At 54.9% G+C, this 25,812-nt stretch overlaps 3 protein-coding genes and 2 long non-coding RNA genes across 10 annotated transcripts in view; 3 read left to right on the top strand and 2 right to left on the bottom strand.

Annotated features, from left to right (window-relative positions):
- Positions 1-25,812, top strand: part of LOC146752165 (uncharacterized) — a 187,561-nt gene that overhangs the window by 62,075 nt on the left and 99,674 nt on the right. The gene's annotated exons all lie outside the window — the stretch shown is intronic.
- Positions 5,932-8,792, top strand: LOC146752178 (uncharacterized). Of its 2 annotated transcripts, XR_014940939.1 has the most exons (3): positions 5,932-7,102; positions 7,809-8,144; positions 8,445-8,792. It is a non-coding gene; the product is annotated as an uncharacterized LOC146752178 (long non-coding RNA). The 2 variants fall into 2 exon arrangements; XR_014940938.1 differs by lacking the exon at positions 5,932-7,102 and having other exon boundaries at positions 7,144-8,144.
- LOC146752177 (SUN domain-containing protein 2-like) lies at positions 9,028-13,156 on the bottom strand. Of its 2 annotated transcripts, XM_085532909.1 has the most exons (9): positions 13,003-13,156; positions 12,584-12,645; positions 12,389-12,438; positions 11,833-11,873; positions 11,441-11,622; positions 10,836-10,936; positions 10,190-10,357; positions 9,389-9,475; positions 9,028-9,186 (listed from the first exon to the last, which is right to left on the bottom strand). In XM_085532909.1, the coding sequence occupies exons 1-9, from the start codon at positions 13,020-13,022 to the stop codon at positions 9,079-9,081; spliced, it is 819 nt and encodes a 272-aa protein (XP_085389035.1). In that variant the 5' UTR covers positions 13,023-13,156; the 3' UTR covers positions 9,028-9,078. The 2 variants fall into 2 exon arrangements, with proteins under 2 accessions (XP_085389035.1, XP_085389034.1); XM_085532908.1 differs by lacking the exons at positions 12,389-12,438; positions 12,584-12,645; positions 13,003-13,156 and having other exon boundaries at positions 11,833-12,382.
- LOC146752174 (AP-5 complex subunit beta-1-like) overlaps positions 14,489-25,812 on the bottom strand; it is a 31,156-nt gene continuing 19,832 nt past the window's right edge. Inside the window, exon 5 of the transcript XR_014940863.1 lies at positions 14,489-14,506. The gene's annotated coding sequence lies outside the window, so the exon portion shown is untranslated. The remainder of the gene's footprint in view (positions 14,507-25,812) is intronic.
- Positions 18,361-20,486, top strand: LOC146752176 (uncharacterized). Its single transcript, XR_014940936.1, has 3 exons — positions 18,361-18,476; positions 18,810-19,599; positions 19,973-20,486. It is a non-coding gene; the product is annotated as an uncharacterized LOC146752176 (long non-coding RNA).

Genomic DNA, 25,812 nt, shown 5'->3' with positions numbered 1-25,812 from the left:
TCTGGCAGTGCTGCAGAAATGATAGAATGTTCTTGCAGCATGTGAGGAGCTTGTTCTTGCCAAATGGCCCTTTGGATCTCTCTGACTCTCTACCGTGGACTCTTCCTCCTAGTTTTGGATGTGTACAGGGGCATTTCTATCAAGGACATAACAGACAGCATTAAATCTGGGAGGTCTGGAGACCTGGAAGATGCTTTGCTGGTTACAGGTCAGTGCTCTGCTGTTCAACCTTGTCTGCAGAGTAATGATATGATGAGAGGTGCTGTGTGTCCCCTTGAGTGGCCGTTACAGGTTTCAGGGGGCAGACATGGTTTGTCTTTATGTGCACAAAGCCGGGCTGGGTGTGACTTGGAGCACCCTGGTGTAGAGGGAGGTGTCCCTGCCTACTGCAGGGGGGTTGGAACCGTGTGATCTTCCAGATCTCTTCCAACCCAAACATTGCTTTCTCTATCTTTGTTGCCATCCTTTGCTTTTTGTTCTCTTTTTGCCTCCGTGTTTCATTATTTTCCCTTCAACCTTTGTTCAAGGAATGCCCCTCAGAAACAGCAAAGAGCCCCATAGGGACCTCTTATCACCCCGTATCATCCCATAGAGCCCCAAGCAGACTCCAAAGAGGCCCACAGGGACTCCAGAGAGCCCCTCATGGACCCCAGTGAGCTCCGTAGAGCACTATATTACCCCAAAGAGCCCCTTAGGGACCCATGAAGACCTCCTGTGACCCCATAGAGCCCCATAGATCCCAGTGACCCCACACGGACCCCATATTGCCCCTTAGGAGCCCCATAATGACAGATAGGGTTCCCATATCACCCCATAGAGACCCTTATGGAACCCAAAGAGACCCTTAGAGAACCCATTATCAACCCAAAGAGGCCCATAGGGACCCCATATCACCACACAGAGCCACACTAGGGACCAGATAGAGACCGATAATGACCCCATAGAGATGCATAGGGATCCCAGAGATCCCCTGTGACCACACAGAACCCCTCAGTAATGCAAATGACTGATAAAGCATCAGCGATTTCCTATGCGCTGATGTTAGAAAGGTTTCAGGGAGCGGCAGCGCATTCCTGTGTGTAGCGGTGAGGAAGAAGGAGTAACAAGAAGGCCTACATAAGGTTTTTAATTAATTTATTAATGTCTTACTCCTAACACTAACATCTAATAGTATAACGGGCAAAAGCCCAACTGGATGAAGGGAAATGGGATCAGAAGGAGACTGGATGTTGGCTACTCTCTTCTCCCCCCCAACGGCCTTCCAGACTGTGCTGTCTTATTCCACGATGAGGGGGGTTGTGTAGAGGGAATGCCGGATCCCAAAAGTGGAGGCAGGCGCCTGGGGCTTGATCAGCGTCACCTGGAAGGGCAGAAAGGAAAGGCAGATCAGCAAGGGCCCTTCTTTGCTGCCCTTGCTCCCTGCAAGGGAGATGTGGGAAAGCCTCAGGGGAGGGGGGAGAGGCGTGAAGGCTGTGCTTGTGAAGCAGAAGGGAAGAGCTGAGCAGCTGCCTTACCTGGCCTACGTTGTAGTCTGCCGGCCCGGGCTTCACTGCTTTGCCCTCTCCATGTTTTGGTCGGGCTGCCATGGTGTATGCAGGCGCCCTTTTCTTGTACACATCCACGGCCACTCTGGGGAGCGCCGCAGGACCTGGAGTCTGCAAGAGAGTCATGGCCACACAGGGCTGGGGTCACATTCAAGGCTCTCTCTTTCCCTGCATTAAGGCTGCATTAAGCAAAGCTGCAGCAGGGCTGGAAGCCCCTGTGGCACAGGGAGAGGAGCCTGGTTTTGGACGCTAACATGGAAGAGAGGAGCAGCAGAGCTCACCTTGGCAAGGTCCTCGTCAAAGCGACCGCGCTGGCTCCTTCCCCTGATGGAGTAGCAGGGGCTGGCCGATGTGTAGGCTGTGTTGGGCCCCATCAGCCTGGGCAGTGTGTAAGTGCCAGGACCTGCAGGAGGAGCAGCAGAGAGTGTGCGTGAGGGGATGGAGGAGATGGAAGCAGCAGCGAGGGGCAGCCTGCACAGCCCGCTGGTGGGAGCAGGAGGGACGTGTTGCCCCTCTGAGCAGCAGCCCGTCCCTGGAGGATGCTCAGGCTGAAGGGTCTGCCTTTGCCAGGGTCACGTACCTGGAGGGCGGTCTGTGCGGAGGGGCTCCCGCCGGAAGGCCATGGACTGCACCGGTGGGCACTTGAAGACGTGCCTGTTGGCTGCTTCGGTGCGGTAGTCACCTGGGGCGGAGGAGAAGAGGAAGAAAGCTGTGAAGGGCTGGTCTCCTTCTGCAGCCAGAAAGAGTCCTCTGAAGAGCTGCACAATTGCTGGGGGACACAGGCAGCACGCGGGGACACTGCAGCACGTGGGGACACTGCAGCAGTGGTACTCACTCGGTCCGGGGGTGACGGTGGTCTTGGTGGTGGGTCGTCCTTGGAGGTGGGCGCCTGGAACCACGTACTTGCCATTCCTGGTGATGGCCGGCTCCACAAAGTAGCAGGGACCTGGCCCGCAGCTCCCTGCCGCAGGCCGTTTGGTCCCTCTAAAGGTGTAAGCAGGGGCACGGTTTTTGGTGGGGCTGTGGCCCACGTAACCTAGGAGGAAAAGCAGAAGAGAGCACACCCCTGTGCAGCTGCATGTTTCCAGCTCCTTTGGCCCCTTGGGTCACAAGGAGCAGCGCCAGCAGCATTGGCCTTCCTCGGCCAGGCCTGGCTTGCAGCTGTGCCAGAGAGCCAGGAGGCTCTGCCAGAATGGGGCAAGGCTGGGGAGCTGCTCTGCCCCGTGATGTCCCCAATGCGCCTCACGCCCTGGGGATGGTCGCTGTACCTGTTGTCCCCGGGATGGAGTATTTGGGCCCGGGGCTGGGGAACTGGGCCGAGATGAGGCCACGTGGGCGATGGGGTCTCCAGGTCCCCACCCAGGCTCCGTCCATGCTGTTAGACATGTGCTCCAAACCTAAAGGCAATAGCAGAGCAGTTACTGACGGGAGTTCCTGAGCCGGAAGGGCCGGCAGCAATTTCTCCTGCTCACTGCCTGTCCTGCCAGTCTCGTGCTACATGCCCCTCAAACACAATAGAGCCAAGCTGGGCTCTGCAGCCTGAAGTGTGCAGGAGCTCTCCCTCACCTCTCTGAGCCTTGGAGGATGAGCGCGATGAGGCTGAGCTGGTCTGCTGCTGGGGCTGCTCTCAGGCACAGGGCACGGCGAGCGGCTGCGGGCTGCACAGCTCACAAATGATGCTCCTGTAGCCAGTGGCCGGCTGTCCTTGGGGAGGGCCCGGCGATGTCATGGCAGCGCATTGTGACAGCACACAGGCTCCGGATGATTCCATCCATTCTGTGACATCTCCTGGCTGGCCTGCAGCCCTCCACGCCTTCTCGGCCTTGCACCCCAAGCAGGAAGAAGTTGTAGCTCAAGCTGCCGACACCTGCAGCTCTTAGTTTGAGCCACGTGCCGCCCGGGGCTCCTGGGGCTTCATGAGCATCACCTGCAAGGGAGACAATCCCAATGGGGAAATGGACTGAAAGTCCCGTCCCACCCTGGAAAAGTGTGGAAACTGTACTTTGGAAACCCCATGGCACTGCCATGAGCAGCCAGCAGCCCTGCTGCATGCCTGGAGGGCACTGCTTGTGTTCCCCAACCCCCGGCCCCATGCTCAAGTTGTGTCTGTTGACCTCCACTGGCTGTATTTGACAGAGCTGCAGAGCACATTGCAATGGCTGCTCTGGGATCAGGTGGCCTTCTGCGGAAGGATCTCCAGCTCCCATCCTTGGCTCCATTGATGCTGATGTGCTGGATGTAGGGATGTCCCTGGTGGCCGGCTTCTGTCACAGCGGGCACTTCCTGACAGTGACCCCTCAGATCCAGGGGTAGATCACACAGCAGAGCTTAGCCAGGTCCTGCTGGCTGTTCAGATTGGTACTTTCTCTCTTGTTTTGTTTCTTACTGATGGAGTTGTGTGTGTGAATGGGAAGTGCTGTGCAGTCAGGACCGGTCAGTTATGGTCATAGAGGATGCTCAAAGGGAGAGAGGAAATAAAGAGTTAAACTGAAGCCAGCACTTAGCGTCCTGATGTCTGTGTTCTGCAGCAGAGCCTATGACAGTCACCAGCGTCCTGCAGGGAACTGCAGCAGGAGGCTGTTGCTGGGCACTGGGCCAAGATAGGCTGCCCTGCTCCCTTCTCCTGAGCAATACCTCTCATCAGCCGTCACCTCTGGTCAGCCATCAAAGAGGAGTGTATCATCAGCGGCCTTGAGGCCTAATTCCTACAGGCCTGTGTGGTGGCCCTGAGGGCCTACGCCTAGTATCCAAGGGGTTAAAGGAGACCTATGGAACAAGAAGCTTTTCAAGAGGCTGAGAGACCATGAATGCCAGTGAGAGAGAGCACTAGACCTGGCCTGCAGGTCAGGAGAGAGGCCTCTAGTCCTCTAGCCATCTCAGCCTTCCTCTGCAGCTCCATGCCTCTAAGCCCTCCCATAGGTGTCTAAGTCCATACACCTCTGCACCTTCTTTGGTGCCTGAGTGCCCCTGGGCCACCCTGTGGCTCTCTTGGCCTCTCTGTCTCAAGACCTCTAGTCCAGCTTCAAGGCCTTCAGGCTTCTTGGGCTGTAGGTGTCCAGACCTCGAGGTACAACTCCCAGCTCCTCTTGGCCTCTGCTCTTCTAGGCTTTCTCTTGCTTGGCCTCCATGCCTCCCTTTGGCCTCAAGACTACTAAGCTGCAAGGCCTCTTGGCCAGGCTCTGGGCCTCCCTCCAGGCTGTTTTACCTTAAGGCCTCTAAGCATCCTGGGCAACCTCTAAGCCTTTACGCCTCCCCCTATGCCTCTAGGACAGCTTGCAGGCATCTGTGCCTCCAGGTGTGTTCTCCATTACAGCTCTAAGCCTTCTTTTGTGCCGTCAATGCTCATGGACACGTGGTCTCTTTTTTGGCCTCTTTCTGTGCATCAGGCCCTCAAAACCTCAGTGCTTCCAGTCCAGCCCTTTAGTACCTCGGCTCCAGGCCTACCCTTAAGCTTCAAGCACTTTAGGCTCTACAGGGCTGTTAAGGCCTCTAAGCCTTTTTTGGCTGTGTCCGATAGAACCACCACTGCCCCGATGCTCTGTCCCATAACCCCCACAGCTTTGCCCCGTAAGCTATGCACCATACGCTTCTGCTTTGCCTACAAGCTATGGCCTCTAAGGTTCCCTCTGGGGCTCTACACACCACGGCCAGCACTTCCCGGTACAGACAAGGGGACAGGGATGGGGCTGTTTCTGCCCTCCTTATCACCTGCCCCTACCTCTGCCTCTTTGTCCCCTCTGTCCTTGGCAAGTGACAAATTGCCAGGGTGGGGCCACGGGGGTGGTCTGTTCCCACAGTCTGTCAGGGGCAGGAACCCACAGGACCCAAAGAGAACTCTTCTATGACAAAAGCCTGAGAGAAGGGGCTGAGTGGAGCATCCAGTGGAGCCAAGTGCCAGGACCAGAGGTTGCCACCAAACATCAGGAGCACTCCTGCACTGTGTAAGTCCTGCAGCACTGGCACAGAGACCCAGAGAGGCTGTGGGGTTTCCTCTGGGAGATCTCCAAACCCGTCGGATGTGTTCCTGGGCACCAATTCTGCTGGCCCTGTTGCAGCAGGGCCTGGACCAGATGGGCCCAGATCTCCATTCCAACATCAACCATTCCGTGCTTCTGCAACACAACACGACATGCTGTGTTTGGCTCAAACTGGCCATTCACAAACAGTTTTCTTCCTCCTCCTGCTCAGTGCCATCTCTGTGGGATCACACTGCCTCCTACGATCCAACTCTGTTCCAATCAAGGTCAACACCAAAACAGTGCTGACCTTCATGGAGCCTGGGCTTTGGAACACAGGCACAGGATTAAGCACTGCATGGGTGGAACCTTGTGTATTTCTAAAACATGCTACTAAGTGCCCTGTTCAAGCTGTGATGCGGAACCAAGGTTGCATTCCCAGCACAGCCAGGCAGGCCGGCACCAGCCCCAAGGCATCAAGCCACAGCCTGAGAGGCCATCACCAGCCCCGGGGCCTAAATCCATGCCTGGCAGGGACCCCGGCCTGCAGGCTTTTGGCCTGGAAGGGCTTCCCCGGCCTGCAGGCATTGGAGCTGGCAGTGCCCCCCAGAGCAGACAGCTGGCTTTTAGCCTGGCAGGGCCCCCCTAACCGCATGACCAGCTTCAGGCCTGGCAAGGTCCCCCCCGACTGCCTGGCCGGCTTTTGGCCTCACAGGCCCAGCAGGTCAGGCAGCCATTTTGTTGCCTGGCACTGAGCCCCGGGCAGGCTGCATAGGAATCCCCAGGCCGGCCAGCCGGCTTTTGGCCTTCCAGTGTTTGCACAGAAAGCAGGAAACTCAGCCCACATTTCTCTTCTGGGCATCCCACAGGCTTCCTGTCAATGCAGGATCACTTGTGCTGGTGGTGTCATATCTCAGCGTCCATCCAAGTCTCTGGAAGCCTCTGGATCCCATGGGGCTGTTTCTGCCCTGCCTGCTGTGCTGCATTTGGGAGGGCGAGAAGAAGGAGATGACTGTGCAGCCCCTTCCCAAAGCCTTTCCTGTGCCCTGGCTTGTGTCTCTGGACCGTGGGAGAGGGCTCCTAAGCTCTGTCCCTACGCTGGATCAACTCCAGCTCTTCCTCCAGCCAGCCCATAACCCTTCCACGCCTCATTTCTCTTTCACTTGCCGGGAGTCTGAATTCCCACCTTTGGCTCCTTTGACATTGTCTCCAAAGAAATCAGGACTGCAAACGGGATCGTGACTCGGCAGTGGCCTATGTTTCACCTGGCCAGCAACCTCATAGCTATGCACCACCTCAAGTCCCGCAGGGAGTCCTTGCCAGGTTGGAGGGGGGATTAAAGCTCTGATGCCTTTATGGATTGTGCAAACAGGGCCACCACCTCCCTTCTCAGAAGTAGACCTCCCCCTCGGAGGAGCCCGTCCAAACGTGGGTCCGTTCTGGTTGATGTCCCTTAGAAGCAGTTCTAGGGAAGCAGCTGTGGAACAGCAACCGTATCATCAACTCTGTCCGTGGCATTTTTCAGCCCACAGGAAGGTGGTGACCCTGAAGTATAGCCAGGTGGCCGAAGCTGCCAACGGTTGAAATGTAAAGCCTCGCCAGGTAAGAAGCTGTTGTGAGCTTTGATGTGGGTAGTTGCCTCTATCTAGGGCTGCATGAAGGGGTGTGTGTGCTGGAGGAGAGAAGGAAGGACGCTGCAGATGTGTGCTGGCTGCAGAAATGGCACTCCGCTGTAGCAGCAGGAAGGCAAATGGCAGAAAGTACGCTTGAGGAGCAGAAGTTTGTGGTTGGCTGTGCTCAGATCTTCCTGCCAAGAGATGCTCTTCACGTCTTTCTTGTTTCCTTTCTGCCAGAAGCTGAAGCAAACAGGCTTGCAGTGAAGCGTGGCCTTGCAGGAAGGCAGGGCACTGGTGTGGAGTGTGGCCCAGCTGTGAAGAGAGCTGCAGACACACAGCAGGCATCTGGGTTCTGGGTCCTGTCTTTCTAGTTAGGCTTGCTGTCTGTCCTTTCCTGGGACTGTTGTCATTGCATGTTGCTTGAGGTCTTGCAGTTGGAGGGGTTGACAGTGACCTTTCCTGTCCAGGACTGTAAATGTAAACCCACAGTTCACCCAAGAGCCTAAGATCCATTGCAGTCAACACTGGAGATGAGATGTCCTTGTATCGTGGCCCAGCTGAGGGGTTGGTCTCGATGATCTCTGGATGTCCCTTCCAACCCATCTGATTCTGTGATTCTGTGCTAGTTTGCAGCCTGAAGGTAGTGCTGGACTCGTTAAATCTTGCAGCTTCCACTTTCTTGGTTCTAACAGGGAGAGGTGCTGAGCCAAATGGCAAGATCTACGTGAAAGCTGCTCTCCAGGCTGGAGGGCTTCCTGGAACAGCAGGTCCCAGGACAGGGGGACGACCTTCCCCCACAGTTGACAACCATTCCTTCTGCAGGACCGTGGCTGCAAGAAAGCACAAGGGAGTGGAGGAAGAGGACCAAAAAGCAGAGCTGTGGCCTGCCAAGAAACACTCGAAGGTGGAGCGCAGTGTGGCAAAGGCCCAGAGCCCACATCAGAGCAGAGGCAGTGTGCCAGCTCCAGCAGCACATCCTGGGCCTGCCCCAGTGCCAACTGTGCGGTCCTGGGCCTCAAAGCCAAGAGGTAAGAAGATGCTGATGTAGCAGCCATGGTGAGGCACTTACTTTATCAAGCGCATGGAGTATGCTTAGGGTTTGCTTTGCTTTTCCTTCTCTGGACAGAGAAGAGAAAAGAGTTGAAGGCTACCCAGTCCATGTCCTTAACCAGGACCGTGCCAGAATGCCTGGCCCCCTCTTTTCCCATTAACTCCACGTCCCACTAGAAACCCCCTTCCCTGAGAGGCTTCCTGGCCTGTTTTCATGGTACCCATGTTTCCGCAGTTTTTCTGTTGACAAAATGAATTTCTCTTTCCTTGCTCTACAGCCAGATGATGATGACAACAGAAAGAGAGGAGAGAGGAAATGAAGAAGGCTTCTCTGAGAGCTGCCGCTGCCCATGCAGAGCTGAGTCCCTGGCGAGCACAGACGTGCTCTTTTTGTTCTCAGGGTCTCTGTCTGTCAGACACGAAGGGGCTTGTAGAATGCTGAGGGAAGCGGTGTCCTCTTGATTCTTGCTTTGTTTCTTTTCAGTCCTCTACAATGAAGACGGAGAAGCTGCAATGGACAGACTGAGTGGAGGAGCGTCAGAAGGCAGCGGCTTCGTGGCAGCAGCCCAGCTTGGCGCTCCAAGTCTGGTTGCAGCTCATCAATAAACAAGTGGAGTTTGTATTCACCCAGAAAGCAGAAGCCCTGAGCACCGCAGAGGCAGCACAGGGCAAACGCAGAGTGGCCCGCAGCCCCCACCCCCTTCGCCCCGGCCCCCACCCCGGTCCCCCCCCAAACACCCACCCAACTCAGCCCTGCAGCTCCTCCCTCCCCCCAACCAGCCTCGAGGTGGGCAGAAAGTTATCAACATCTCTTCAGTGAATGATCAGTCCCTAATTAAAACCCTCTGGTAGACATCAGAGTTTAGGGGGTTTTAGGGTTTATTAGGGGTTTTTAGGGATTTTTAGGGGTTTTTAGGGGTTTCCGTGGATTTCCACTCTATACACGCAGGTGTAGTCCGCGTTTCCCCAGTTGTTCCGCACATCCAGTTTGAACTTTCGATACGACTGAAGGGGCTTCTCCTGCCAATGCAAAGAGGAGAGGCTTCGTTATGGGCCGGAGGGGGACCAGTGCCACATAGTGCCCCACAGATCCCACTGTTCGCCCCATAGATATGGGTGAACCTAATACACAGTCAGTGATTTCCTGGAATTCAGATTCATATTCAATAGTTGTTTAGCATGCCTTGCAGGCAGCTGGCCTCCCCCCTTGCACTTGCCATACCTGAACATGGAAGGTCTGGGAGATCTCTCCGTCCACGTCATAAAGAAATGACCCCAGGAGAGTTTCCTCTTCGTCCTCATCCACTCCCTCAAAAGGAAGAGATGATGGTGGTCACACTTAGGCAGGCCGTGCCATAAAGAACACACTGAGGCCAAAGGTGGGAGCCCTTCCAACCCTCCCTGTGCTCTGGCAGGATTGGAGCACAAAGGAGGGTGAACCTGAGTCAGGGCACGTGGAGCAATTGCTCCCAGCTGCTCGGCCACAAAGAGCCATAGAGGCTTTTGGAGACATGGAACCACCCGAGGGATTCGGTGCCCTCAGGCAGGATGCTCTGCAGCAGCCCACCACTGAAATTTGGGAGCTCCCAACAGTATGGGTCATATGGGGCTCTGTTGGGTGTCTACTGTGTGGCTCTATGGTGCTCTATGAGCTCTTGTGTGGCTCTATGAGGTCTTACAGGGCTCTATGTGGCAGTTATGGGGCTCTGTTGGGTGTCTGTAGGGCCCTTATGGGGCCCTGTTGGGTGTCTGTGGGGCACCATGAGGCTCTTTAGTTTTCTATGAGCTCTTGTGCAGCTCTATGGGGTCTTACAGAACATTATAGGGCTCTATGGGGTGTCTGTGGGGGCTCTACAGGGCTCTTTGGGGTGTCTGTGGGGGGTCTATGGGGTCTTATGTTGCGGTTATGGTGTTCTGTTGGTTGTCTCTGGGGCTCTATAGGGGTTCAATGGGCTCTTATGGGGCTCTATGGCAAAGCTTTTTCCTCGGGGCCCTCCAGAAGCAGCAGCAGGCAGAGACTTACCAAGATGGCAAAGTCTCTGGGGGCACTGCTGACCTCCCCAGAGGGAGACACTGCCTTGGACACGTGCCATAGGGTGAAAGCTGTGGGCCAGATGTTCTCTGGCAGCTGGATGACAGCGTGGCCCTGAGATCCTTGAAAAGCCCAGCAGCTTCCAGCAGAAACATCGGGCTGAAAGGAGAAAGACGCGTCCATCAGTGGGGAGGCAAAGAGCCGCCAGAGCTGGATGGTGGGCAAGGAGCACAGACCTTGTCTTCTATGGGGCTGCCCGTCATGGAACGCTACTCAAGGGACGGGAGGGCAATATGCAGAGGTTTGGACAACAGCTCTGGAGTCAATTGCCTTTCTCTGCTTGCACAGAGCCGGCGGGGCAGCCCTCCCCAGCATCTGTCAGCCCAGCACCCTCCCAACGCTGGTGTCAGCGATGTGGGGAAGAGTGTGGGCTGAGCAGAGCAGCTGGGCCAAAGGAAATGGATGTGCAGCCAGAATGGGGTGAGGATGGGGGGGAAGGATGGAAGGGGAAGGACTGGGGGAAGAAAGGACTGGGGGGTGGAGGGGGAGCCCTTATGGGGCTCTGTGGGGTGTCTGTGGAGGGAGGGGGGCGAAAGCAAGGGGGGGAAGCCCACAGTCAGCACTTCTCCTGCCATACCTGCAAGATGGTTTCTGGGGACTTTGCAGAGGAAAAGAGGGGAGAAAGCCGGCCTTTCCCACCATAACTCTTGGTTGTTCTCTCCGCATCAACAGTGGCACCTGAAATAAAGATGGACAGACGTGCACTGGAATGGCCCAGAGATGAGCTGAAGGAGGGAATACTCAATCCCCAAAGCTCTTGGCGGGGCTCTGGGGTGCAGAATCCCTCCTGCTGTGTATGGGAACTGCTGAGTCCCGGCCTGAAGCGCTGATTGGGGAAAGGAGCTGGTCAGCCCTGGGAGCAGAGGGGAAGGGTTTGTAAAGCCTCAGAGATGGGGGGATTAGATGGGAAGTGAGGAGGAAATTCTGGACTCCCGGTAGACAGTGAGGCCCTGCAATGTGCTGCCCAGAGGAGCCATGGAGGCGTTGGAGACCAGGTTGGATGAAGCCCTGAGCACCTTGATGCAAAGCCCTGTCAATTTCAGGGAGTTGGGCCGGGATGGTCTTAAGGTCCCTTCAGAACTCAGCCAGCCTAAAGCTCTGTGAGATATCTGTGATGGAAAGCAGAGCTGGGCAGGTCTGGGGGAGCGCAAAGCTGAGGGTAGTGAAGAGCTGTCTACATACCCAAGGATTTCAGAGCCCAGTTGGGCATCCAGTTGCTCTTTTCCACAGCTGCCTCCATTGCGTGCCGTGTCAGCTGCAGAATTTTCTCTCTCTCGAGTCCGTGGATCCCGTTCTCTTCCAGGACATCAGAGAGTGACTCGACAATGAGCTCCTTCCTGGCCGACAGCTGAACCAGTGGGTTCCTGAAGGCAAAGGAAAAGCAAGTCTTGTTCAGCAATGTCCACCCCGCAGGTCAGAGTTCCAGTGCCATGAAGTGAAGGATCCCAGGGGGTTGTGCTCTTCCTTATCCCCCAGCCCCTTTGGTTCCTTTGCTTTGCCAAGGGCCACATAGAGCACACAGCCAGCTGAGGCCACGCTGCAGAGCCAGGTGCATGGCAAGGAAGTGTCCTTACCCCATAGACAGGAGCTCTTGCCCAGGTCCTGCAGACACCACCTGGAAGAGAAAGGCATTGATGGGAGGAAGCATGAGGAGCACGGCCAGAGCTTCCAAAGCAGCTTCCCAGGGAGCCGCTGGCAGAATTTCCTGCTGCTTCCCAGCACTTTGCAGAGGACCACAGCCTGTGGGCACCATGAGGCTCTTTGGTTCTCTATGAGCTCTTGTGCAGCTCTATGGGGTCTTACAGAGCATTATGGGGCTCTACAGGGTGTCTGTGGGGGCTCTATAGGGCTCTATGGGGTGTCAGAGCATCTACTGCTTCTCTGTTTGCTTTCCCATCCCCTCCAGACTCCCCAATCCCACGGATGGGCCAAAGGCTCCTTCTTCCCACGCGCTGTTGCCTTCAGCTCCGTGCTGGGCACTGGGAAGATGCTGCCACACCAAAACCTGTCCTGCTGCCAAGGCAACCCCCAGCCCGGCTCCGTCTCAGCAGCGATGAGCCCATGGCCAAACTGTCCCCACGGAGGCAGAAGGGCAGAGCTTTGGCCTCTGCCGCACAGCGTAGCACTGACCTGCAGGGCATTCTGTCTCCAAACTCCCAATATCCAGAGGACGGCTCCAGCTGTGGGGAACATCGGTCGGGAGAAACCATTAGTTTGCCAGACTGCTCTGAGCCCTGCAGCCCATTTCCCTCCTCCCAACCCAGCCGTGTGGGACGGTCCTGCTCCTGGGCTGTGCTGGGATGGCTTTGGGTGGGGAACACTCACCAGAAAGGACCACTAGAGGCAGGACGGGAGTCCTCCTTCCCTCCTCTTGGCCGACGCGTTGCCTAAGGGAGAGATCAGATGGTGGTTATCACGGCCCAGCGTGGGGACACACACGGTCTGCTGGGATCCTTGGAGCAGACGGCTGCCATGGCTTCCTCTGCCCATCAGGGATGTGAGTCCAGGGAGGGCCCGTTAGCAAGAGCTGCTTAGTGCCACAGCACCCATGGGACACGTGAGAGTGAAGGGCTGTGCTGTGCTGTGCCATGGGGGGCAGCAGCCTTGCCCCAGTCGGCTCTCCCCAGAGCAGGAGCAGGGCTGTGCCCACGGAAATGGAGTTTGGGCTGCCTGGCTGGAGAAAGCCCAGCAGCACGCAGCGGTTCTGCCTTCCCCTCCCCACATTCTGGCCCTGCTGCACCCACCTGCCCAGCTGGGCTGGCATTTTGGCTCCTTCACTCGCACAGACACAGAGAATGGCTTGCTCTCCTCCCAGGACACAAGCACCTCTTCTCCACTCGCCTGCTCTGCACTCCTCACAGGACTGCAGTGCTGCACAGCTCTGCAGCGTGCCTCAGCAGAACGGCAGGTTCTGATGTCATAATGGCTGACAGCTGTGAGGGCCAAGTGATGCCTTCTATGAGCTCACAGGGTGTGCCCAGGAGGGACAGACCCTGTGGGTTTGCCCCCAGCCCAAGGCTGGAATACCCTGCGCTCGGAGCTCCTTTGGATGCCCTGGTAAAAATGTCTGTGCCATTGCACAGCTGCTCCCGTCCTGGGCACGGACAGGCCGTGTGCTTCTGGTGGGGGCTGTGAGAGTCACAGACTCATAGAATGGCCTGGGTTGAAAAGGACCACAATGATCATCCAGTTCCAACCCCCTGCTGTGTGCAGGGTCACCAACCAGCAGCCCAGGCAGCCCAGAGCCACATCCAGCCTGGCCTTGAATGCCTGCAGTGATGGGGCATCCACAGCCTCCTTGGGCAACCTGTTCCAGTGCATCACCACCCTCTGGGTGAAAAACTTCCTCCTAAGATGCATCCAAAACCTCCCCCGTCTCAGTTTAAAACCATTCCCCCTTGTCCTATCACTGCTCACCCTCATCATGGAGTTATCTGGATCAATCTATGTCCATAACAGGGGGCTAGTTGGCCTTTGGGCTCCCCGGCCCCCAATATTGGGAAGGGAAAGGGGTAGGGAGATGGGAGCTGGGCTAAGGAAACAAACAGAGCAGTGGCAACAATCTAAGGAGGAAGACTTACTTTACTAACTACGATGTTGGGATGCAAGATTACACAATATAATACAGTCTAATTGAACCTGAGGGCCTCTGGAACGTGTAGTTCTTCTCTGAGCTCCACAGGATGTGATGAGGTGGGGAAACCCATAGCAAAAGTACAAATCCATGACAGCTTGGCTGGGGAGGAGTTCCCAGCTCCAGCGCTGCCTTCCATGGTGTTGCTGTGAAAGGGTGGATGAATTTGGAACCTGGAAATGCCAATTTTGGGGGTTGGATACGAAATCTGGGACTGGGGAGAGGGTGGGGAAGGAGGATCCCTTGGGAATAGAGATGGAGAGGAATGGGCTTGGATTTCAGTGCCAAAGGGGTAATGTTGGCCCAAGGGGACACACAGAATCATAGAACAAACCATCCCTGGTGGGAACAAAGCCACAAAGCACCATCTTCACCACTGATGGGAGGGGAGCTGTCAATGGGGACACCAAAACCATGACAAACAGCAACGATCTGAGGAGAAACAAAGGGATTTACTCAACATGGTGTGGGAATGCAAGGTAGCACGCTGTAATACCATATGATGAAGATTGAAGCTCATCAATCAAATGGAATGAGAGTGTCCAAAAGGTGGAAAGGCCTCACCATGATGCCAAGGGGAGACGCACCGTCAGGTGGAGCAGCAGGGAGGAGAGCTGAAGGAAATGGGATGTCAGATGAGCTACTGAGGCCCTACATGTATTATTGCCCCTAAGCAGCAATGAGAACAGCACAGCCAACAGCCTGCTGGGCAGTGCAGGAGTTCTTCTTCTGCAGTGCCCCGAGGATTAACTCTTTAACTCCCAGTGCAATACATGGTGCTGTGATGTGGGATACCGATAACCAAAAATCATCAGTGACGTTCCACCCCTTATTCCACATCACTGCGGCGTGTTTAATACAAACCAACAAGAAACAGTCATTCACAAGCATTAAACACGTACACACACAAACCTATATGTGTGCATGGAATTACTGACTGCCCTTCCCCAGCATCAAATTCCCTTCTGGTGCACATTGAACAGCCCCATTTTACTCAATCACCCAACAAGCGCACCCAGCTCCCTGAGCAAAAGCAGTTCCACGCAGAGGTTTGCCCTTCCAGAAGCTGGCAAGACCCAAACTGCTTTTCCCAGCATGTTCTTTACATGCACTGCAGGGACCTTCTCTCCCTTGACAGTATGTAGGGAGCTGGCAGGACCACGGCAACTGATAGATCCTCGGGTGTTGGCCAACCAAGTGGCTTCTGCCCAATGCTTCTTCCAGTGCTTCAATGTCCCACCACCCATTGCTTTCAACATGGTTTTTAACAACCCATTTTGGCGTTCAGTTTCACCAGAAGCTGGTGCATGGTAGTGGATGCGATCTTTGGCCCGAGTATTTACAAGGACAGTGTTGAAATGAGCCCCATTCTATGACTCGGTTCTTTCTGGAGTGCCATGTCACACAGGACTTGTTTCTTGAGACCTAATATGGTGTTTAGAGGGTAAATGGGGTAAATGGGGTACTGCGTATGTTTCAAGCCACCCAGCGGTCGCCTCCACCATGGTAAGCACATCAGGATCTGGACAGGCTGGATGTCTGCACTGAAGCCAGTGGGATGAGATTCCACAAGACCAAGAGCCGGGTCCCGCACTTTGGCCACAGCAACCCCAGGCAACGCTCCAGGCGTGGGGCAGAGTGGTTGGAAGGCTGCGTAGAGGAACTGGACCTGGGGGCACTGGTGGATGCTCAGAGGAACATGAGCCAGCGGTGTGCCCAGCAGGCCAAGAAGGACAACAGCATCCTGCCTTGTATCAGAAACAGCGTTGGCAGCAGGAACGGGGCAGTGATTGTCCCCCTGTTCTCAGCTCTGGTGCTGTGTCCACTTTTGGGCCCCTCACTGCACGGAAGACATCACGGCCCTGTAGTGTGTTTAGAGGAGGTGACTGCGGTCATCTGAAGGCTTTGTTGGTATTCGGAGGGTTCCACTGATTGTCAGAGATGTTCACTGACCATCAGAAGGCTTCGTTGATCAACAGGGGGTGTCACTGGTCATCAGAGGGCTTCGTTGGTAATCGGGGATTGGAGGTGTCCATGGGAGGGGATATGCAGACCTTGATCTGGGTGGTGGGTTTGGGGCACTGATGCAAGAGGCCTAAAGCAGACCCAAAGGAGAGACAAGTGGCTGCAGTAAGAGGGGCTAAAAGGAGGGTGACGTGGTCACACTGTGTCCATGCAGAGGTGGATCAAAGGGTGTAGGGTTCGGGAGGAATTGTATGGAGGAGCTGAGAGAGAGCAGAGGGAAGGTATTGGGGCTGCTTGGCAGCATGAGGAGCTCCATCCTTTAGGACTTTGGAGCAGGTGATGAGAGAGGGTGGGGAAGCCCACAGGGGTGCAGGACATAGTGTGCATGGCATGGAGCTGGGGAAGCCTCCCAGCACTTTGAGGTGGCCACAGCCAGGCAGGAACAGATCCCAGCAGTCCCTGCTGAGCATCAGAACAAGGACACAGACACACAGCGTGTAGCTTTGCTGAGGGATTTATTGATCATCAGAGGGTGTCACTGATCATCGGGAACTTCACTGGGCACCAGAGGGCAGCACGGGCAAGAAGCAGCCTTGTCCCTGCAGGGTTTGTCCCAAGGACATTCTCAGGGAGTTTTGTCGGGGACCTGAAGGTCTGTGATTGAAGAACAGTCCTGGGATGGAAGAAAGAATTCTGATCGTTTGAATGGAACTGCTGTTTGTGGCTGTGGTCACAAAGAACTTGCTTTGTAGAGAGAGCTGACCTTGGGCGTTTATCTTGATTTGGCAAAGACTTATTTTGCAAGCAGGTGTTTCACCTGGGCTTTGTGTCTTGCATTGGACAAGCGAGTGCAGTGTGCAAGTGGAAAAAGGCCTGCAGACCCTGGGGAGAATAACAGTAACTGTGATGTTCTCATTCTCTGAAATAGGATTAATGATATATTTTGACCCAAATTGTGGCCCTCACACACTCCAAAATTGGATTTATTGCATATTTTGACATGAGTTGTGAAGTTCTCACCCTCAGAAGTTGGGTTTTGCCCCTATTATGGCCCAATATATGATGTTCTTACACTCCAAAATAGAGCTAATGACATATTCTAACAGAAATTGTGACACACTCACACCCTGAAATTGAGTTTATGATATATTTTGACCAAAATTGGCATGGCAGATATCATTTGTCCTGAAAAAACAAATGGATTTTTCTCAAATTGCTCTGTTATAACAAACTAGAGCCAGGCAGACTGAAGAAATAGGAAAATCTATCAATCAATCCATCAAAATGCTCTGGCAATCAATGGAACTGTTGGTGCTACAGATACCGCTCGATTTGCCGTTTTTGTTAGAGGTTGTGATAACAAATATAGTGTCAATGAAGAAATGGCTTCTTTGGTGCCATTGAAAGTCAAAACTAAATCTCCGGAGCTGTATGAAGCAATAAAAGCAACATTAAAGTGATTTTCTTTCTCCTTTCACAGCACCTGTGTCTCCAGCATCCCTTCCCCCCCCCCCCCCAAACCTTTCCACGATTCTGTTTCCATGATGTCAATGTGGAAACCTCAGCTGTGGTCTCCTGCTGCTCCAGATGAGTGCCGATCCTCTCCCACCACACAGTGCACACAAGCCCAGGGGGAACCTGGCCATGGCAGCAGAACAGATCTGCATCCTGGAAGGGATGTGAGGTCACAATGCCTGCCGTGCTTGATGAGGTCACAGTGCTCAGTGTGTGTACCCCAGCTGTTCCGTGCTGGCCCCAGCACTTGCTGTGGCTGCAGCGGTGGTGGTGGCAGCATGGCACGAGTGTGGGGGGCCGTGTCCCCCGCCCGCCTTGCTCTCCTCCTCCTACTGATGGCCATGTGTTCCAAGGAGACTTGTGCTGCGCCGTGGCGAGCTCCAGCAGCAGGTGGGTGGGCAAAGATGGGACCAAGTGTAACTACAGGCCAGAGGTCCAGGCTGTTGTCCCTGTGCCACACTGCCCCGGGGCTGCCTTTCTGCAAGGGTTTATTGGGAAGGGGGCCAGGCAGCACCCCAGGAGCCAGGTGTGGGCTGAAGCAGCGCTCCACCAGGGCTGGCTCCAGCCATGCCAGGCCATGGCTCTGCTGCTGGCTGAGCCCACCCTGGAGGTGTCCTATGGGAAAGCTCAGAAGAAGCGTGCTGGGAAAAGCGTGAGCATTTCTGCTCTGGCTTCCCGGTGCTCCCCACAGGCAAATCCCAGTTCCCAACAGAGACAACCAGCTGGAGCCCAGAGGAAGGAACAGGCATCATTTCCTCTGGTGCTTTAGTGGGAGATCCAGCAAGGAGCTCCCAGTAAGAAAGCCCTGACGGGCTGTATACCCTTCCATGAGGTCCCAGAGGTGTGTTACAAGTGGCCTGGAGAGGGCCTTTGAAAAGCTGCCGAGTGCCAGGCTCCAGGTCACCCCGGTTATTCTCTAGCTTTGGCAATCACGGTCTGAGTCTCCCATTCCATTACCTGACCAGTCCCCAGTCACTAAGGGAGAAGGCGCAACATGCAATGGGAACATCTCTCATCTGTTCTTGATTTTAGATGATGATGTTGGAGTTCCTTATCCAGATGTTTTGGTGGATACTGATTTTGTGCCTCAGGGGAAACCCAGAGGTAAGTTGTGTCTGTTTTCTGGAAGACAGAAAAATGAGCGCTGTAATAGTTTATTCAGGTACTTAAGAACCTCCAAAGGTCTTTCAAGTCTCTTTGTGCCTTAAAGGCCGTACACAGATCAGCTGAGAGTAGTTCTTTACTTGGAGAGTTGTCCCATTTCAGTGGGAAGGCAGCCCTTGCCACTCTTTGGAGGAGAGAACCGATGCCTTTGCTGTTTGGGCCATGTCATTCCCCGACCTGCTGCCAGTCTTTGCAGGTCACTGCAGAAAAACCAGGCCCCAGTGTGCAGTGGAAGCTCTCCTCACCTGTGTCTGGTCACACTTGTGCCTGCAGGCCCTCTTGGTGGATTACCAGAATGGAGACCTGTCCCTGAACCTGGGGTGGATGCCAGAGGTAAGTCACCAGTCTTCACCTCATGATCTTTACTCATATTTGGTTGTGGAAGTTCAGGAAGGGTTCAGCTTTTTGCTGCCTGGTGGTTTCTCGTCCATGAGAAGCTTGGGCAGTCACTGTTCCTTGGGTGCTGTGTGCACCCACTGTCCCATTGGCTTTCTCTCCATCCATCGGAGATCTTTCTAGTAAGAAAACCCCAATGTTCTTCCATGCTGTCTCTGAGGACTGTTTCACGTGGCCTGGAGAGAGTATCTGCAAAGCTGCTGAGTGCCAGCCAACTGCCCACCTGGCCCGTCTGCAACTTTCAACCCAGCTCTGGGTGCCACATCGTCACCTGAGCCCCTTCCAGTCACTGCAGGTCCCTAAGGAAGAGAGAGATCACAAAGCACAATGGGGATGTTTCTCACTGCTGTGTGATTAACGCTGTGCCTATAAGCAGTGCCTTGCCAAAGCCTCCGCATCATCTGGTCCATCTGACAGGAGCTGCTCAGGACGGATCAGAGCCTTGCTGTGGTGATGCCCCTGTGTCTGCACTGGCTTGCGGCATCACCTTCCTCCTAAAGATACCATCCTGATGAGAAGCAGTTACTTACAGCCCTACTCTCTTACCTCCTTTCTAAAGGGACTGATGCAGAGCCTGCTCACATGGATGCATTTCAGCAAGGCATCCGTCGCACAGTGCCCATCCCTCTGGGAGAAAGAGAGGCCTCGCAAGCAGCTGGCACTGCAGGTAAGGGCCGCCGGTAGAGCTCCGTGGCCATGGTTAGAGGTTGCTCCCCTCCCACTGCACCCAGTTCCCAGGGACTTAGGAACTTTGTCCTTTTGGGAACAAGGCCACCAAAGCCACATTCAGAAGAGATGGGAGGGAATAGGACCCTTCAGCGTACCTCCCTCACACAGTCCCTGCATTCTGAGCTTGCTGTGCCTCCCTTGAGGCTCCAGACACACCAGCAGCCCGGAGCGGGGTCCATCCTGAAAACTGAGGTCAAGAGAGATGCACTGACTCACAATTGGCGCAATGGCATAGAGGGAGCCTCCTTGTCCTTCTGCCTCCTCTGTGCCTGCACCATGCCCAGACTTTGCCTTTCTCTCATTCTTCACAGCGCTGTCAAATCCCACGGAAGCCCACCACAACGGGGTCTATCGTTTTCTGAGGAATCCAGGTAAGCAGCGATCTGGCAGGAGTTCATAAGCAGGAGAAACATCCTGAAAACTAGGAGCGTGCAAGTTGTGCCCATGCCGGGGGGAAGGAAAAGGGGAGAAACAGGTTCAGGTGCTGCTGAGGGGCCCTGACTCTGCCCCCGAGGAGTGCGGTCTGAGTAGGGGGGGAGAGCTCAGGGCAGCACTCCCTGCACAACACGACCGTGGTTCTTGTCCACGTCACTCTTAGCAGGAACTGATTAAACAGATGCACACACTCTCCTTCTGCTCTAATGAGTTTTGTTTAGTCAAACGACGTGTCCCAAAGGGTCACGGTGTGCCGGCCTGCGGCAGCACTACCCAGCCTCACAAGGCAAGGGTAGGTGAGTGCAAAAGAAATGTTAGAGCATGATGGAGAAGAAGGAGCAAATCTGGCAGAGCCAGAGCGTACCCAAAGCTGAGAGGCAAAATAGAGGCTCCAGAGCACCTCGATGTGCGGTGCCTTTGGGAGTTCCCTTTGCTTCCCCTGGAATCAGGGAAGCATTGCAGCCTGAGGATTTTCACTTGTTCCAGGAGGCCAACAAAATGGAAAAGAATTGTGTAGCAATGTCAGACCTCCTTGAGATTTCCATTAAGGCACGAGACACAGCAATGACCATGTTGTTCCTCCAGGTGTGCCTGGTGCAGGACGTGCAAACGCCGAGCAAGTTAAAGTTGGTTGGAAGTTCTACCTGATACTTGCTGGAGCTTCCTTGGGTTCCCTATTGCTGGGGATGCTTCTGTGCTGGCTTCTTATTTACTGGTACAGGAACAGAAAGTGAGTTGTTGACCCCCATCCCCATCCTGCCCAACTCTTTACTGTAGGGCTGCTGTGGGCCAGGAGGCGTTTCTAGTTAAAGCAGCGTAAAGAGACCAGTTAATTGTTGGCTCACACGGTCTGTGATTGACGCAGTTAGATGTTGTCATTGGCTTCAGCCCATCCTTACTGCTGGGCCAGAGACAGGCTGGGAGCTGAGGGTGGCTCTTTGCCATGCGCTGTGAGAAAGCAGAGCAGGGGCTCTCCTGTGCCCTCAGCACGTTCCTCTCTTTGCAGGCGCCGCTGGGAAGCTAAAAAATGGGCTAAACAAACCCAGGACAATACCATCATCTACAGGTCACTGCCAAGCTTCCCGCCTGGACTGGATGTCTGACAAGCCCAGCAGCCCCCGGTCCCGACGGGCATCAACGCCGCCCCCCCGTCCCCCACCACCATCCTTCGGGGGACAGAAAGAACCCACCCGGGGTGGAGGCTTGCGGTCATCGGCCAGCACTGAAACAACGTCTGACCGGCAGATGAGCGACAGGCCCAGCAGCCCCCGGCCCCACCGGGCATCATCGCCGCCCCCCCCCATCCCCACCGCCATCCTTCAGGGGGCGGGAGCGGTCCCCTCAGCTCCGGAGCATCACCCAGCACCCGGACAACTGCTGCCTTGGGGAAGCATGAGAGGCCCGGCAGCCCACAGCCCCCAGCACCAACTCTGCCCTCTTCCTCCCCTCCAGCATCCATCAGGGGACGCAGAGTGCAGAGGTGGGGAAACAGTCCAAGAGACAGACAACCACTGCCTGGGGGAAGCACAACCAGCCCAGCAGCCCCCCACCCCCCAGGCACCGTCACCACCCTCCCCCTCCCCTCCACCATCCTTTATTAGGTAGAAGCGCCCCCCCCCCCACCGTGTCAGCTTAGGGGCATCAGACACCTGGAAAACCACTGCCAGGGGGAAACAGACCAGGCCCAGCAGCCCCCAGCCCTTCCCCAGCACCACCTCTGCCCTCCTGCTCCTCTCCACCATCCATCAGGAGGTGGGAGCACCCCCAGTGGGTTGGTTTGGGGCACCATCTGACATCCACAGAACCACTGCTGTCATCAACCAGAGTTTTCCAGGCCCCACACTACCAATAAATTGATAGTTATACTACAGTTGTCCGTGTACTGTTGTCGTGTCATTACCTGACCCACTACCAGACCTTGCATGTCACTTGGCATTGGCAGACAGCGATCATACGAGTGGGAATGGCTTTAAACTTCAAGAGTGGAAATGGAGGTAGATGGGTAGAGGAAATTCCTCCCCCAGAGGCAGTGAGGCCCTGGCCCAGGCTGCCCAGAGGCTGTGGGTGCCCTATGGCCCGTCTCAGGCAGGGGATGAGGGTGGGAGCACATGATGCAAAAGCTCCAGTGCTTCTGCAGGTTTCCCAGACAGCAGGCACCATCCTGCTCTGACTAGCAGGCAGTCATTTGCTTTGCAATTAGAACTAAGCAAGAACTATGAGCACATTTTCTCCCTCCTCCATTTCATTTTGCTTTGTGGGCTGGACTGGGAATCCTAAAGCGAAAATCTTACCTTCATCAGCACAGTCATTCCATATAAACATTCCTGTAGCACAGATGGGCTCTATTGTAGGTAATGGTAACCTCCTTACTGAACAAAGATGGCTGTAATCCCACTGTGTATTAAGGATGCCAACTCCTGGACCTACCACTGCGCCTGTCTTGAAAAGGAGGCAACGGACTGCCTGTGTGACACCTGTAGCTCGCATTTGATGGTGATAAGGACTCTTGTATTTGCTGTATCCACCCTCCAGAGCTTCTGCAAAGGATACCAGGGCAGAAACTGGCATCTAAGAAAAGCAGCACTGAATTAAAAACACATGCCAATAACCTGTAACTGCTAGATGGACCATTTTAGAAGAGGCCTCAGAGAGCACTTTGTACCTCACAAATAAAGATCATCTGAAAGCATCTTAAAGCACTACTTGAGAGAGCGTGAATCACATTCACTTTTTCACACTGACTTTCACCTCCCCAGTTACGCTGTGGATGAATCACTCAGGCAAATAAACGTACACCAGTCTGTACATGGCGAAATGCTGCCTGGGAAACACATGCAGTACCAGAAGTAACAGAGAGCACTAGACTGATTAAGTAGTTCCACTTCAGACAAAAGGGTCTGTTCCCACCCGTTGGGCAAATGAAAGAGCCTTTATTTGAGAAACAGGCTCTATAGGAGAAGATATCAGAAGGAATGAACTCTGGGTGCAGTGCAAGTAAAGAGAAATTCATTTTGTCAACAGAAAAACTGTGGAAACATGGGTACCATGAAAACAGGCCAGGAAGCCTCTCAGGGAAGGGGGTTTCTAGTGGGATGTGGAGTTAATGGGAAAAGAGGGAGTCATGCACTGTGGCATGGTCTTGGTCAAGGACATGGACTGGGTAGCCTTCAACTCTTTTCCTTTCTCTGCCCAGAGAAGGAAAAAGCAAAGCAAACCCCAAGCAAACTCCATGCGCTTGATAAGGGAAGTGCTTCACCAAGGCAGATACAACAGCATCTTCTTACCTCTTGGCTTTGAGGCCCAGGACCGCTCAGTCAGCGCTGGGGCAGGCCCAGGATGTGCTGCTGGAGCTGGCACACTGCCTCTGCTCTGATGTGGGCTCTGGGCCTTTGCCACACTGCGCTCCACCTTCGCGTGTTTCTTGGCAGGCCACAGCTCTGCTTTTTGCTCCTCTTCCTCCACTCCCTTGTGCTTTCTTGCAGCCACGGTCCTGCAGAAGGAGTGGTTGTCAACTGTGGAGGAAGGTCGTCCCTCTGTCCTAGGACCTGCTGTTCCAGGAAGCCCTCCAGCCTGGAGAGCAGCTTTCACATTTTAAACTTCTCACGTTTTACCATTTGGCTCAGCACCTCTCCCTGTTACAACCAGGAAAGGGGACGCTGCAAGATTTAATGAGTCCAGCACTACCTTCAGGCTGCAAACTGGCACAGAATCACAGAATTAGAGGTGTTGGAAGGGACATCCAGAGATCATCGAGACCAACCCCCGTCATCGAGACCAACCCCCCTCATTGAGACCAAAGGCCCAACTGGGCCACGATACGAGGACATCTCATCTCCAGTGTTGACTGCAATGGATCTTAGGCTCTTGGGTGAACTGTGGGTTTGCATTTCCAGTCCTGGACAGGAAAGGTCACTGTCAACCCCTCCAACTGCAAGACCTCAAGCAACATGCAATGACAACAGTCCCAGGAAAGGACAGACAGCAAGCCTAACTAGAAAGACAGGACCCAGAACCCAGATGCCTGCTGTGTGTCTGTAGCTCTCTTCACAGCTGGGCCACACTCCACACCAGTGCCCTGCCTTCCTGCAAGGCCACGCTTCACTGCAAGCCTGTTTGCTTCAGCTTCTGGCAGAAAGGAAACAAGAAAGACGTGAAGAGCATCTCTTGGCAGGAAGATCTGAGCACAGCCAACCACAAACTTCTGCTCCTCAAGCGTACTTTCTGCCATTTGCCTTCCTGCTGCTACAGCGGAGTGCCATTTCTGCAGCCAGCACACATCTGCAGCGTCCTTCCTTCTCTCCTCCAGCACACACACCCCTTCATGCAGCCCTAGATAGAGGCAGCTACCCACATCTAAGCTCACAACAGCTTCTTACCTGGCGAGGCTTTACATTTCAACCGTTGGCAGCTTCGGCCACCTGGCTGTACTTCAGGGGCTCCACCTTCCTGTGGGCTGAAAAATGCCACAGACAGAGTTGATGATACGGTTGCTGTTCCACAGCTGCTTCCCTAGAACTGCTACTAAGGGACATCAACCAGAACGGACCCACGTTTGGACGGGCTCCTCCGAGGGGGAGGTCTACTTCTGAGAAGGGAGGTGGTGGCCCTGTTTGCACCATCCATAAAGGCATCAGAGCTTTAATCCCCCGTCCAACCTGGCAAGGACTCCCTGCGGGACTTGAGGTGGTGCATAGCTATGAGGTTGCTGGCCAGGTGAAACATCGGCCACTGACGAGTCGCGATCCCGTTTGCAGTCCTGATTTCTTTGGAGATGATGTCAAAGGAGCCGAAGGTGGGAATCCAGACTCCCGGCAAGTGAAAGAGAAATGAGGCGTGGAAGGGTTATGGGCTGGCTGGAGGAAGAGCTGGAGTTGATCCAGCGTAGGGACAGAGCTTAGGAGCCCTCTCCCACTGTTCAGAGACACAAGCCAGGGCAAAGGAAAGGCTTTGGGAAGGGGCTGCACAGTCATCTCCTTCTTCTCGCCCTCCCAAATGCAGCACAGCAGGCAGGGCAGAAACAGCCCCATGGGATCCAGAGGCTTCCAGAGACTTGGATGGGCCCTGAGACACGACACCACCAGCACAAGTGATCCTGCATTGACAGAAAGCCCGTGGGATGCCCAGAAGAGAAATGTGGGCTGAGTTTCCTGCTTTCTGTGCAAACACTGGAAGGCCAAAAGCCGGCTGGCCAGCCTGGGGATTCCTATGCAGCCTGCCCGGGGCTCAGTGCCAGGCAACAAAATGGCTGCCTGACCTGCTGGGCCTGTGAGGCCAAAAGCCGGCCAGGCAGTCGGGGGGGACCTTGCCAGGCCTGAAGCTGGTCATGCGGTTAGGGGGGCCCTGCCAGGCTAAAAGCCAGCTGTCTGCTCTGGGGGGCACTGCCAGCTCCAATGCCTGCAGGACGGGGAAGCCCTTCCAGGCCAAAAGCCTGCAGGCCGGGGTCCCTGCCAGGCATGGATTTAGGCCCCGGGGCTGGTGATGGTTTCTCAGGCTGTGGCTTGATGCCTTGGGGCTGGTGCCGGCCTGCCTGGCTGTGCTGGGAATGCAACCTTGGTTCTGCATCACAGTTTGAACAGGGCAGTTAGGAGCATGTTTTAGAAATACACAAGGTTCCACCCATGCAGTGGTTATTCCTGTGCCTGTGTTCCAAAGCCCAGGCTCCATGAAGGTCAGCACTGTTTTAGTTTTGACCTTGATTGGAACAGAGTTGGATCGT

Source organism: Coturnix japonica, unplaced genomic scaffold, assembly GCF_054131305.1.
Source record: "Coturnix japonica strain WE unplaced genomic scaffold, WE-NBRP24 Scf050, whole genome shotgun sequence".
In the NCBI taxonomy this organism is placed as follows: Eukaryota; Metazoa; Chordata; class Aves; order Galliformes; family Phasianidae; genus Coturnix; species Coturnix japonica.
The sequence above is the reverse complement of the archived record's forward strand: the minus strand, read 5'-3'. Positions and strand labels throughout refer to the sequence as shown.